Source organism: Vidua chalybeata, chromosome 5, assembly GCF_026979565.1.
Source record: "Vidua chalybeata isolate OUT-0048 chromosome 5, bVidCha1 merged haplotype, whole genome shotgun sequence".
NCBI lineage: Eukaryota > Metazoa > Chordata > Aves > Passeriformes > Viduidae > Vidua > Vidua chalybeata.
Genome location: NC_071534.1, coordinates 40,038,774 through 40,053,838, shown reverse-complemented (window position 1 = coordinate 40,053,838; position 15,065 = coordinate 40,038,774). Strand labels below are relative to the sequence as shown.

The following is a 15,065-nucleotide window of genomic DNA, read 5'->3' as shown; positions in this document are numbered from 1 at the left end:
ATCATGTCACATTTCAATTCTAAGTACAAACAAATGCTTTAGTGCACTACAAAGCCAACACAAGGGTACATCTGTGTTTGTGGGTTAGACCATGGTAAAGCAGAGAACTAGACAGGATATCTGTTACATAGATATCTGTTATAGCACACCCGATTTTTCACATTTACACACCAGTTTGTTTGAGGGAGTGTGCCAGAGAGTTACTGTGAGTAATGAGCTTCCCTTCTGAGCTTCCCTTCTAAGCTGTTCCTGTATATATTTATCTGGCATTTGGCAAACTCTGCTTTTTAATACCAGGTTAAGAAAACAACAGAGGCTACCCTGCAGACAATACAAGATATGGTCACCATTGAAGATTATGATGTGTCAGAGTGTTTCCAACACAGTCGCTCAACAGAGTCTGTGAAGTCAACAGTCTCTGAGACATACCTGAGTAAGCCTAGCATTGCAAAAAGAAGAGCTAACCAGCAGGAAACAGAGCAGTTCTATTTCATGGTATGTTGGTTGCTTCCTCATTCATGTGATGCAGACCAAACACCTGAAGTAAACATTATCCAGAAGTTACTGGGATTTATGTGTCATGCATAGTAATAGATTCATCTGCATCTCTACAGAAATTCAGAGAATATCTGGAAGGTAGCAATCTCATCACAAAACTTCAAGCAAAACATGACTTGCTGCAGAGGACACTCGGAGAAGGTAAATATCACACAATAAACTGAAAAGTGCTTCCAAACTATACAGTGAACCTACTGAAATGCCAAAGATATACAGGAAAAAAATACAAAACTCAAAACTTAATTGTCCACTAAACATAGATTTGATTTTTACCAATCACAGTTTTGATGCAGTGGTAAGAGTATACACAGTAGATTGATTTTATTTCCTCAACACATACTTATTTCCACTGCACAGATGTTTAGACAAATGACTCTATTTGGCAACAGAACTACTGAATGAAAAATCTCATGTCTGAAAGGAGAGTGACACAGTCAGTGCAGGTTGATTTAAGAGCTGTCACAAATGTAGTATTTCTACACCCTAACAATTTCTGTTGGCTTGAGGTTTTTAATGAATCACACACTATTCACAGCTCCAGCCTCTTACCAGCCCTCCCAACAGACACTTCCTCATGCACTGAAGGGAAAAGGGGAATTACAGTACAAACCTTGAGGACTAGACACACAGAGTAGAAAAGACTTGAGAGGAAGTGAGATTACACTACAAAGAATAAAAATCTTCTCCTGGAGGCTAAAGACTGTGATTTAAAGTTTAGACTCAAGAAAGGAAACCTGTTTGCTAAAGGAATTACTCTAAAAGATGTGTCAACTTACTTTCTTTTTACTGCAGAGTATCTGTTGTTAATCACATCTCTTTCTGCTTTTAATACAAAAGCCCAGATCCCCAAACTGTGTGGAGGTGCCTGAGCAGCTATTAGCAGTTCAGTGGCTATAACCCAAACAAAGCCCCTGTCCAGGGAGTGACTGAGACTGGGGGTAGGATATAAGCAGCATTTTCTTTGAAAACTGAACTGTAGAAGATGGTAGCTGGTTTTAGACAGCTACCTATGTTATCTTCTTTCTCATAGAAGTTTTCATTTAATAGATTTTTATTTTGAATGTGCATGGTGAACAGTTTATTCAAACAGAACAATGTCCAGCTGACTTTAGTCAAAAAAAGAGGGTATTTTTCTTCTGGAAGCTCACTGAAAATGTCTTTGGAAAAATACAGTGAAAGGGAAGGAGATAAAAGGCAAGAGAATCTGCTGTATAAACCATGTTGGAAAAAAGTAAGGAAAGAATTGTTTGAAAGAAAACCTAAAGAAAAACTTCTCAGCAGGGTGACCTAAGTGATAAATTGCCATTAGGCTCTGGGCCATTCTGCCATGCCGAGGCATGCTTGGACTATTCTGTTTGAAGTGTCCCCTTCTCACACCATCTGTAACCCCCACATAGTTAATCTGTTTTGCCCACAGTGGTTTTGCACATATTTGTTGTCCCAACACCATAGCATGGCACATACAAATAGTACCTCAAACATACACATTTACATACAAAGCTGATATTTGAAGTGAAAGCCATCATTTTTATAGGTTAAGAAGTTGTAGTACCCCCTTCAGCTGAGGCATGTCCTGCATTAAAATACCCATGTCTTGGATGGAGGACCTGGATTCTGAAAGTTTCTTGAATGGGAAGGATTTAAAGGATCAAATTACAGTGGTATTATGAATATTATTGCTGTAGCTAATATAGAAATGAATTTGTAAAACGTGATCTGCTGCCCTGCTCCCCTCAAAATGCCTTTTCTGGAAACTTTTATATCAGCAAGATTGCAGACAAGTAACACAGTGTGCTGTGTTAAATAAAGCGGGGAGAAGGAGAGGATTGTTTCAAGTGCAAGTTTCCCTTTGGCACTCTTTCTTGCTTTCATTCAAAACTATACAGTGTAAGGATGTAGGCTGAATAGAGCCAGGTTCCCATCTGGTGCCCACAATGTTAACAGCATTTGGCTTCTATTCTGGTTCATCACCTGCCTACTACAGTCTTGCTGTTTATGAGCACAGCAGATAAATATTCATGATCTGCACAGGGAAGATAGATGAAGTACTCTGTGCCGAATCTGCATCTACAGACTTGGAAAGTAAATAAGAAGCTCTCAAATGAAATTGATACTAAACATAGGAAGCACACTGATGCTCATATTAGTCCTGATTCAAAGGCTCACCTACTGAAAGAAGAAATCAACAAAGCAAAGGGAAATTCAAGAAAGAAAACAAGGAGTTGTAGAAGAAATTGCCCCTGAGGCCCAAACACCTTTTGCCCTAAACTGTTAAATAGCAAAGATGTGTTTAAAGTCCCCCAGGCACAGCATTTGTAACATCTTCTGTTTTACTAACATTTATTATTGGGATTCTTAGTTTCAGTGAATTTCCCATAGTAACCTGAGTAAGGAGAAGTCCCTGGCTTACTCTTTTTCTGTCATAGGTTATTTTTCATACTCTTCTTTGATCTCTCTTTTTCACCTGTCTAAAATAGATGGCAACGAGATTCGTATGTCTTACTGTCAAGAGACTGTTCCTAGAGCTTTTTCTTTGTGCCGCTTTGAGGGGATCCACACTCTTCTAGTATTGCAAAATGTATTTTCAGACTAGGGTCTTCAGTTCTGTGCAGTACTTTGCATGCATCTGAACACTGGCACATAATAGTATGTTTTTTCATATCACTATTATTCATTCTTCCTGGAGTCTGAAAAGGTTTGGTGTCACTTTCAAATTGGGATGTGTACTTGGACCTAGCCCAAGTGAAGCTCAGAGTGATTTTCAGAGATCATATCTATAGATCTGTTCACTGGCATAGGTGTTTAATTCTTCACTAATACCTTACTTGAACCTGTTAATAGTGAATTTTGTTTGCACTGTGTGTCACTTCACCCTTTTAAAGTGATTCATAGTTTTGTCAGGATTTGATACAAAAGTATTAGAGTCATCTGCACAGTGCTCTGCCTCCTTAGCTGCTGTGATGTCTCAAGATATTAATAAATGCCTTCCGGATTGCATAAATGGTCCTAATGGGAAGGTTTGAGTAAATGGCTGTTACGTTTTTTGCCATGATGAAAAAAGACCATTGTAAGTCCACTGGGTTTCCCTTTTCTTCGCTAGTTTTTGATCGTTGATAGTTTTGATTGCCACTCTATCCATGGCTGTTTAGTTTCTTTCGTCAGCTCCTGTGAAGAAAGTTATCAGTAACCTTTGAAAGCTTAAGTAAATTAATTGAACTGATTCTTCATTATCCAGTATTTTACTGACATTTTCAAGGATTTTTAATAAATTAAGAGGGCACAATCTCCCTTTGGCAATGCTGGGCTCATTGGAACTTACCATACCATGATCTTTGTCCTGTTTCATTATTTTGCTTTTCATTATGATGAGTCAGTCATGCCTGATTTACTGGTCTGTTGATCTGCAAAGGAGCCTTTCTGGAATATGATACTTGCTTCTTTACAGTCCCCTGCAGTTCTCTGTGGTGTTTCTCAGTGATAGTGTTGTACTTTTTTCCTGTAATACACAGAGAAAAGAGAGTAGGCAGTCTTCTAATAACTACTTGTGTCTAGAGCCCTGCATTTTCAGCACTAAACAGGTTCAGGCACAAGGCGCAGGGGGAGATGTAATCTAATCTTGGCATAGCTCTATTTTCATACTGATTTAGCCACTGAAACATATGAGCACCAACAATAGACATTGTTTGGAATTTTACTTGAAATTATTTACAGTATCAAGTGACTCTTAATCTTTGGGTAGGCTTCTTAAAAGTTGTTCCATAACATGGGTTGTGTTTGTATTTTAAGTGGAACTGTGGAGATAGTAGGTAACTATAGTGCCCTGCTTGTTGTATAGTTGTATATCATTTGCTGGTAGTTAAAAGTTAGGGCTAAAAATAATTTGCTAAGTATCATTTAGATACAGAAATTTCAACCTAAAGCCTACAAATCTTTGTTTCCTGTTTATTGAACTTTCTAGGTCACCGGGCTGAATACATGACAACAAGGTAAGATATTTTTATCTGACTTGGTTTAGAGTTCAAAAATAGGTAAAATCTTAGAATTTACAAATTTTAGAACAACTCTGTAAGGCTTGTTTCTGTTGTTACATAAATTATGTACAGACCTGTGTGTTTTAACATTCAGCATTTCTGTTTCAGCATACTGATGAGTAAAGGATCAGACCATTCATCTTCCTCATTTTTGTGAGCTGCTTTGGCCAGTGTCAAGGGTGGGACAAGTTGGGAGATCCTCAAAAATATTTGTGAATCACACATCAAATTTGGAAGTCACAGGGGGCACTTACATGCTCGAAAAGAAATACTTTTCAGTTGTTAGAGATCCCTTGCCTCTCATAGTTTGTAATTCACTCGGTCAGGATACACAGTTTAAAAGAACCTGGTAGGAAGATAAATCTGGGCAATGGGCTGTGTCTTTGATAACGTACCTCTGAACACAAATACCTGCCTCCCCCAGCATCCATGTGTTCCATACTTAAACGACTCTATATATCCACAGAAGAGAAGGGATTCAGTGTTAGATCTCCCAGCTTTGTGCTGCACGTACTTTTTCAGTTGTGTAATGCCACACCTTTGAAGCTGCCTCCAGATATAAACCCAGATAAGCTCTGAAGCCCCCAGAGACTAGGAGGGGGCAATGGCAACTGCTTGGATTTGCAGCTGCCACTTGTATGTATCGCTGCTACAGGCAGTGTGCCCTGCTAAAGCAGGAACATCCAGCCCGGCTTGCTTGGCTTCCCTTCCCTCTCCATGCAATACATCCTTGCCCAGTGCCTTCAAGAACCATCTTTCCTGGTCCCAATGTTTCCAGGACACCTCTACAGACTTTACACTGGATTTTCTTCCACCTTTCCATGTTCTTTACTAGCTCTGCAAAGATGGACTTAACTACTTTTCTTACATGACCTCAGTTGAAAAGTGGTTACAAATCAGAGCATTCTTCCCAATTGCTGACATTAATTCTGACAACTGTACCTTTAACTCTGCCTCCAGGTGCTACCATTCTGGGAATGCATGGAAATCAACGAATTTATGTCTAATGAGAAAAATCTCCTTTCTTGACTCCAGTGCAGGCAACTCATCAGGCTCTCATCATCCTAAGTTCCCTGCTGTGTAAACAGCTGAAAGGAGATGGTGGATTTAGGCAATGATTTTACCTTAGCAAAGTGGGGAGCAGTGAAGCCATCTTACCTCATATCTTGTTACAGCTGGTCACTTAGAGAAAGATACTCTGAGGAGTAGGTCCTGCCCATCTGTTCCTCAGCACCAGCTCCTGGGCTTTGGCTGGGCCCTGCCTGTTGCCCCAAGGTTCAGTTATGCTTCTGGACTGTGAGACATGCAAGCAGAAATGTTCTTTAAGGTCAAAGTCAAATTGTAGAAGGGAAGAGGATATCTTTAAAGATAAGTTTAAAATAGCAGACAGTACTCAAATAAACTAAAGTCCCACTGCTGAATGCTCTATGCCTTATTGTTTCTCACTGATCCCCCAAAAGCAAATTTTTTGCTAAGTCCAAAAAAAAACCTGTAGAAGCTGCTGGTGCATGGGAGCTAAGGAGGCTGTTGGCATGGAGCTATTAGCATGACAGTCACAAAGTAGTTTGTGACCTAGAGAACAGTATTTATTTCCTGTAATCTCTTTCAGTCATAGTCACCACATGTGTAACATACTAGGTAAAATTTTGCAGACCAGAATTTTGTGTGTCCTTCCTTCTTTATGTTTTATGCTGGTTTTATTTATTTGTTCAAGTTGATATACTTTTAATTCCATTAGCCAATTAGCAAGGTGTTTCTTTTCATGTGTGAAGTTGTTGATGGTTGGATGTGCAAGGCTAAAGCTGTTTAACCTTCCTGGCTCTAGTTGAAAATGCAGACAGTTTGGTTTTGAAGCGTCTTAGGAGTGTGCTGAGCAGCTTTAATTTGCATTTGAATTTTCTCCAGCATGAAGCAACTTTTCTGCTTGATAAGAGGTGCTTCGAGTGGTCTGTGTTCTGCCATTGCTGGCAGGATGAATTCCAGTGGTTGCTGCACATTTTATGCATGACCACAACAAAAAAGGCCATTCCAGTTGTGCAGTGTTTGGAATAAATTTATATGGTAAAACTGCAAAACAGGGATTCATAAAGAATGGTATTATTTATCCAAAAGTAATTTGTAATTTTTAATGGGGGAGTTCTCCACTATTTAGTGTGGTACACTTAAATTTGATGCAAAGTCTTTATTTTATAAGTATTGTGTTTATTGCTCCCGTTACAATGTTCTGTTGTTTTGCCATGAGCTTACAGACATTTCATTTTGTTGCGTGACTTAATTCTACTTTGCTCAGTAATCATATTCCCTTCCCTTAGGCCTCCAAATCTTCCCCCTAAGCCCCAGAAACACAGGAAGCCCAGACCCCGATCACAGTATAGTGCTAAGTTGTTTAATGGTGATTTGGAGTCGTTCATCAAGGTACTGGCACCAGCCGCCCCAGTGGCTGATATCGACACTTCTTACTATAATGGTCACCACCTCACAAAAGCTGAGGCAGATCATTATGTTTAAGTCTGTCCTGGGACTCTTCTTTCCCAGTTGATCAATATAATACTTCCTGAAGTCAAAGAGAAAGAGGGGGATTGATTCTCACATTAGCCTCCCTACAATTGTGTTAATCAAGTAGGAATAGTATTGTCAGTCTGCTTTTAATAGGAAGCTTTGCTTCATGTAGTAGATAGGATGTAGTGGTGCATCCCACAAGTTACCACAATTTCCTGCTTTCTATTTTCATAACATCCAGTGTTCAAAGTCTGTGGGGAAGCAGCATTTCCCTGGGTTTGATATCCAGATTTTGATTTCCTATGACTTTAGGAATTTATTATATTGTGTGAAATTATGATCACTACTATTCTGGATCTTGTATCTTTGCTGTATTTACTATCTTCTTCTTTCTCATACTTTTATTTCTAATAATGCTTCTAGCCGAGGCCGAAGGAACTCTCACACGAGACATCAGGTATAGTTCTGGTGACAAGAGAACCAGCTCTGCCTCACTCTCGGGTTGCATTCCTGCCTGGCTCAAAATGAGTTCTTTCAAAGACCTAGAGGGAGAAGTTTGCATTAAGAAAAGAGTGTACAAATATAGCAGGCAAAACTAAACCAGAGCAGAACTCTGGAGGGATTGTAGTCTTAAATGATGGATATTCTCTTACTCATTTTCAAGGACCCGCCCACATCACAATTTGTGCCTCTGGACACTAGCTGACACAGCTACAGGAAAGAAGTCTTTAAAAATTTGTAAAAATACATTTATAAATGCAATTAATAAAATTCTTGACTGCCAGCTCTGTGAATTGGGCGTGAATGTTACAGGGATTTTTTTTTCTTGTTCAGTATAGCTAGTGGCAAACATTTTGCAGAACAAATTCTGTGCTCAGTGGCACTGTACTGATTTAGCTGTCTTTGAATCAAGCTTTCAGTCTTCCTCAGTACAACTAAAGGGGAAAATTTTTTTTATTGTTATCGTTACACCGGAGGTGCCATGAAATGCAAAGACTTTGAGAAATAACCACATGACAAAGTAGATGAGTATCATGAACAATTTCTTGCTTAAGGGTGAAAGTAAGCAAAGAAGCAGAAATTCTCACCATGAAAGCCTCTAGACTAGAGAAGGAGAAAGCAAATCAGGAGAAATGGTACCCCATCATTTTCCCTTGCAGAGACAAGGGAACATGGCAGCGTGGCTGACAGGGCTTACTTGCGAGTGGAGAGTCCTACATAATTAGTCTTTCAAAAGGAAAGGTCAAAAAAGCTGGTAGCCTTATGACACTTTTTTCAATGTGGGAACTACCTTAGGACAGCATCTCTGCCCAAAAACCATGTCATATTCCCTTCCAAAAAACCATGCCAAAAACCATGCCTGGTAGGGATGAGTCATTTTGACAGGCACAGCTAATGAAATACAGTATCACACCAAACTGCTTTTTGTTTGAGTTTTGCATCATAAGAAATGATAACTAGTCACAAACATCCATTCACTGACTATACACATCAGATTAAATTCACAGTCGCTGTAGGGTCACTGTTCTTGACACTCACCAATATACAGATTGTTACTTCAAATTATTTTCCTATGATTAGATCCAAAAGGCAAAACTGTTAGTTTAGATTATTTCAGGGTATTACTTAAGTACAAAGTTTTGTGTTGTTCTGAACAGATTCTCCTAAAACAGATATGAAAGTGATTTGGGTTTTGGGTTTTTTTGTAATTTCTTACTGCAAACACTATCTTTTCCTAGGCTTTACATTCTTTGCATGAACCATGAACTACTAACGAGATGTGGGTGCATGTTGTGCATTTCTTCTAATACTCTGCTTTTCTGGAGAGCCAAGCTGCTCAGTGTTGGTGAAGATGACGGTGTTCCTGAGTTTAACAACTGACCTTGTCCAGGGTTTTTTTTATTCAGCTGTTACAGAATCATGACACAAGTCAAAGAGGAAATGCTAATCCAGCCATTACTGGTTCTTGGCTAGCCAGTCTTTGCTAGGTTTTAAATTAAAAGACAAAGAAGCCACAATTTAAATAGCATAGTTAGTGATAACAGTCTTTTGTAAGCCCACTAAAACAGCACAGAGTACATGTAAGATTAGGGGATTAGTTTACCTCAGGAAGTGCAATTGCTTTACTGTGTGTTCTTTCTCAAACATTTAGTTGTTTTTCTACCTGAGATTAATTCACAAACTTGCCATTAGTGTAGTTTAGCATGAAAATGAAGTACCAATTTGTAAGAGGAAATGTGTATTCTGAGTTACAAGGTGCTTTTGAATTAATGATTTTATAATTCAGGCTGATTTTATACTAAACTTCCAAATGAATTAGTCAATTCCCTGAGCACTTATATATTGGAAATTCATTAGGAAAGAAAAATTACAGCTTCCAAGACAAGAAATTTTAAGATTATTTATGAAACAGTAATTTCTGCAGCATAAGCACCAACTTTTCCAAGTAAGATTTAATCATATCATTTTATGTCTTTAATCTGTATTTGATAACTTCTGGTCACTAGTGTGCTTGGGTTAAAATATCCATTTTTTAAAGTGCCAAAACAAAAGGTTTCCAATGGTTCTTTTGGAAAATAAGCAGTTTAAAAGAAAAAGACAAGTAACTCACTAATATAATTAGTGTAAGTCATCTTCTCCACCTCCCATCACAAATGCTTTTTATCCTTTTTTGAAACACTTTTGTGTAACTGAAAATGTAACTACAGACCTACTGCTGTATGATTGCTGAGATGAGAGCTGTGATTCCTGAGCTCTGCAGGTGGGGAGATACAGGCTGTGACCTCCCTTTCCCAGTAACCTTGTGCACAGAGACGAAGCAGCTGAACCACATGCTCAGCTCAGAGTAGCTGCAATTCACCACCCGGGGATTTCCATTTAGAGCAGCCAGAAACAACATGCCAGCCCATCATCTGCCCCATGGCAGGGCACACAAACCAGCAGAGCCCATAGCAGTGCTCTCAGTCAGGAGGGAAACATCATGGTACCCAATGCAATGTCACTTGGAGGCTCTGCTCCGAGAATGTTTCTCGTAGTCCAGGAAATTCAGAAAAGCCTTGTAAATTGTTTGTGATAAACTTCTTCTTACAAAAAAAAAAAAAAAAAAAAAAAAAAAAAAAAAAAAAAAAAAAAAAGGAAAAGAAAGGTCAGTTAAATGGATGCAGAGGAATCATCTTCATCATGAATTAATATTCTTAATAATAATCTTTTTAAAAGGCAAATTTACTGCTTTAACTCATTTTGCTTCAAAAATCTAAAATGCATGCATGAGCTTAGATGTCACATACAGTGTTAGCCAGATACAGTGACAGAGGTAGAGAACTGAATTTCCTGATGAAATTATTTTAAGAACCATAATCTTTTTCTTTACCTGTTCCTTTTCCTCCCTCCCTAAATGGGAAGAGAGCTCTGTTAGAAGTGGTATTTTTTCTTAGGTGTTTTTTTGCCAGCACTGTATGTCCATCTAGATTGACCAAGAAAGTGCATTTTCACGTTGAGGCCATAGTAGGGAGGTTTCCACTTTCTGATCTGCAGCTCACTCATTCTGCTCTTGTTTTTGCAGGATTCAGGGCAAGTCATTCCTCTTATTGTGGAAAGCTGTATCAGATTTATAAATTTATATGGTAAGCTCTGAAAAATACTATGTAGTTTCATTGTTGTCCTGACTTTTTTGTGTATCTTTTACATTGCTCATTTAGCAGCACACCTTTGTTTTAAAAATACAGATTTAAAGTATCTTAAAAAATAAATTAATTTTTCACCACTGTCTCCCATCTTCTCTGCAGGTCTTCAGCATCAGGGGATTTTTAGAGTATCTGGTTCCCAGGTGGAAGTCAATGATATTAAAAATTCATTTGAGAGAGGTAATTGGATTTTCATTTATCTGAGCACCTTATTAGCTGACATTTAAAAATCTTTTAAATTCTAATTCTTTTCTTGGCTGTTTAGACAGATTGTCTGTACTCTCTGTACTGTGTGTACTGCACCTAAAACTTTGCACCATCACATGAACGTGAAGTACAATGATGATATGTGCATGTTTCCCCCCATTATGTCATAAGAGCTTGAGGGTTTTTCTCATTTTCTTTAGACAAGACATATGATTCTTCAATCATCTGTCTACATTAGTTTTTTGTTAATGGTAAACTGCAGATAATAGGTCTTGTATATTTTATTATAAGATCCTCAGAAAAGAAAAGTAATTCAAGAGACTATTTAATGAAATTTGAAAATCCTGTTGCTTGATCTTCTGGAATACAAGTGCTCAGCTTTCTAACCCCTCTGCCAAAGTTGCAACATGATCCAGGAAAATAGGGAGTAAAAAATAGGGTCATACCATTTTTCATTCCCAAAGGAAACTTCAGCCCCAGAGGAGGAATTACATGAAAAATGCCAGGAAGTAAAACCAGCTTTTTCAATATCGGTAGCTTGCAACACCAGCCTTGGATTGCTCTGCTAGGGAAACCAGGATCCAGCCATCCTCCAGCTGTGTTAAAGCAATACTTGTTACAATCTTTTTAAATCTTACATTCTTTTTTTCTTGAGTCTTAAAAGCTGGGTTGTTTTAATTTCTAGGGAAATTTAAAATTTCTGCAGATCATCTGCTAATGACAAAACCCTTGGAGGAATAAGTCTTGTGACTAAAAGTATGAAAAAATAAGCACAGTATTTTGCTCTCCAGTATTAGTTATATATATCTTGTTAAACCTGATCTTTCCTTTGACAAGATACGTAAAGCAGCTGTTTTCACTTGCTAAGTGAAGCCACATCCCTTCATTCTGCAGCTTTTAAATCTGCTTATTCTTAACTCCTTCTCCTAGGTAGTGTTATCCTTGAAGATCCATACATTTTAAAGTGTTTCAAAATAAAGATTAAGCCTTTAAAATTACATAAATTAAATCGTGCAGTCATGGCTGAGGTTTGTTAGGTTTTCAACAAAATGGTTGCACATATTTCTGGTATTTTAACTTTTTAGAATGGAGGCACATATTCAATTCAGTGAGTGGTCTAACTCCATTTGTTTTATGTAGGGCTCCAAAGAAAAATCTGCAAAACTCTATTCAGTAGAGAGTGTTTGGCTTTTTTATTTTACTAACTGTAAATTACAACATGTCCATAAATACCTAGCTGGAAGTTCAGGACCTAAGAGATCACTAGGTTATGTAATTTTAAGGAAGCTTTATTTAGGCTGCCTTATTTTAGTTTAATCATAGCCTGGGATTTCTAAATCAGTGTTTATTATCTTACTTGAATGCTTGCATTGCCACCTCCCACATACTAAAAACAAAAACCACCCAAAATGTCACTCACTTTTAAAAATGTTCCATGCAAGAACGCTCCTGCATGTGTGTTTCACTCACTTTATTTACTTTTTAAGGTGAAAATCCTTTGGCAGATGACCAAAGTAACCATGACATTAACTCAGTTGCTGGAGTACTGAAGCTCTATTTCCGAGGGCTGGAAAATCCTGTCTTTCCTAAGGAAAGATTTAATGATCTTATTTCTTGTATCAGTAAGTATAAATTTCTGGTTTTTCTCCATAGAATTTTACTTTCAGATACACAGTAGTAGCCTGAAACAGCAGCTAACTTCACAGATTTTCCTGAGATTATTGGTTTGCTGTGTGTAGCAGTCTGGCTCAGTTGTTAGTCATACTCACAGCTGTGGTTGTTCCCTTTTTCCATTGGGATTAATGTACAGTACAATTCTTTGTTTAACAGGGCAGGAAGAATATCTTTTGGTATACAAGGGATAGTTAAATTTAAACACATTATTATTTTCCTCTGTGCACTGAGGCAGATCAAAACGAATGAAGTCGTGAACATGCAAACCGATTGTGTTACTTTCCAGGGTTTTCATGCCCCACAGTTTGGGGTCAGCACTGGTGAATAAGTAACTAACTGCTCAACATTGTGTGATTCTGGACCTTCATTGTGTTCTGCTGAAAACCACCGATCTAACCCAGAAAACCCTTGAGTGCGGGGATGGAGGGGAACAGCTGAGTGTTGTCTGCAGGGAGCCTGGTCTGCCTTCCTACACATGAGCTGTAATGGGATGCCTTGGAGGAGAGTCGCATGATCTGTGCCCTGCTGGTACTCATAGCCAGACACGGAGAAGTTGTAGTAATTTGGAAAGTTGTCAGTGGATGAGTGAATTGCTCTGACATGCACAAAACCTCTTCCAGTTCACTGACCCCTGCAGGTGTTGAGAGGTGAGGCCAAGCCGGCCATCAGTAGACTTGCTGTTCCCTGTGGGCACAGTGGTCAGAGGAGCTAGCTTTGAGGAAGAATTTCCTTTCTACCCTTCCTTAATAACTTGCCTCCTTCAACAAAATGGAGAAAGAGGCAGTTTCACAGGTCATGAGCGCCAGTCCTTTGGGATATTAATTAGGTCAGGCTGTCCAAACTGTTACTTTGGCAGAGACCTCAGCCGAGCCGACAGGGCCACCAGTTGATGGATACACAGTGTCCCAGGCTGGCCGTCAGGTGTGGTTTTTGGCTCCCTACTTGGGGGACACAGTGTGTGTGGTTTGCTTCCCACATAGGGAGGATTGTGGTAATTCCTCCTGGAAGTTACAAATACGTGGATCACTGTGATCACGTCTATGTGCGATGTTTTGTATTTAATTTTTTTTGCAGCGTTTTCTGCAGCTGTTGCTATTTACAGACTTCATGTCACTGAGGAGTCCTAAAGACCTAAACTACAGTTTAGCAGTCTGATCCCTGATGCTGAGGGGGACAGTGTCTTTTTAGGAAACATAATACTGGTTCTGCTTCAGTTCAGCTTTAACTGACTGTGGTGCCACAGCCCAGAAAATCTCTGCAAGTCATAGAAATTGAAATCTAAAAAAGGATCATTTTGACAGAGTGATTTGCTGCATGACAGGGATGATAGAACTTTACCTAATAATCCTGCACTGGTTTCCATAACTTCTGGATGAATTAAAGAGTATCTGATGGAAAAAATTGTTGATTTAGCGGGTTTGGTTGATAGAAAATCTACCACATTCTTGGATAAGCTGTTCAAATGAATAATCACTTTCATCATTAAACATTTGTACCAGATTTCTTTCTCAAAGTTTCTGCTGTCAGATTCTTCCTATTTGATGTCTTTATGTCTTCATTATTTTGACTAAGCATTAAGAGAAATATAAATGGTGGTTCTTACATGTGAAGATGTTACAGCAGTCTGCTGTGCTGAAGATATTTAAATGCAATTGTAAACTAAATTTTAAAATACCTTGAATGAGTGTTCAGTTTACAGAGATTATACAAGTGAATGCTCAGGTGATGCAAAGATACTTGCCCAGAACAGCCTTATAAATGTGTTCCAAGAAGAGGAACCTTGATGATTTCAGAGTTCTCATTCACCATTGAAGGTGTTGAAGAGGGAATGGGGTATTTGGAAAGAGGGATGCAAGTTCAATGGACCGGGCAGATAGATGTATGTGGCACCTGCACAGGCAGGAGAGATTCACCAGCCTTTCAGAGCATCACTGTCTGAGAGGGTTCCAGTTCAGTTATCCTGAAAAAAGTATTTCTTTTGTTGTTAAGAACTTCAAGAAAAATGGCTATGAATACTAGATTCCTAGTGCTAGATCTTATTTTCCATAGAGAATGTCCAACTATTGCATGTTCCTAGTAGGCAATAAATTATCCTCTTGCAAAAGAGTTTACAACCTTTTATTTATATACTAGTACCATCCAGCAGAACTGAAATCAGTAACAACAATAGCCTGGAACAAAGTCACTGTTTTTCACAACAACATTTTAAAATGTTTATTGAGAAAGAGGTGTTGCCATCTGATCCTGGTTTAGACTGAGTGTTCTCTGAGGATGTCATAAATCTGGATTGTCATCTCTGACAGTTTGTTAAAACAAGGTGTAATGACTGTGTAGTTCTGCTAGCTTTGACCTCTGCTATTGCTGTTGTACAAGAAAGCAGAGGATTTTAGTCTGATAATATATTGTAAGAGTC

General features: G+C 38.5%; 1 protein-coding gene across 4 annotated transcripts in view; it reads left to right on the top strand.

Annotated features, from left to right (window-relative positions):
- Positions 1–15,065, top strand: part of SRGAP1 (SLIT-ROBO Rho GTPase activating protein 1) — a 139,281-nt gene that overhangs the window by 98,721 nt on the left and 25,495 nt on the right. For 2 of the 4 annotated variants that reach the window (XM_053943054.1, XM_053943055.1), the window contains exons 9-15: positions 298–495; positions 615–699; positions 4,517–4,544; positions 7,512–7,545; positions 10,651–10,711; positions 10,874–10,951; positions 12,466–12,600. In XM_053943054.1, coding sequence (XP_053799029.1) covers positions 298–495; positions 615–699; positions 4,517–4,544; positions 7,512–7,545; positions 10,651–10,711; positions 10,874–10,951; positions 12,466–12,600 — 619 coding nt within the window. Of the gene's footprint in view, positions 1–297; positions 496–614; positions 700–4,516; positions 4,545–6,901; positions 7,159–7,511; positions 7,546–10,650; positions 10,712–10,873; positions 10,952–12,465; positions 12,601–15,065 lie in introns of those variants that run through there. The other 2 variants (XM_053943057.1, XM_053943056.1) reach the window with 2 other exon arrangements.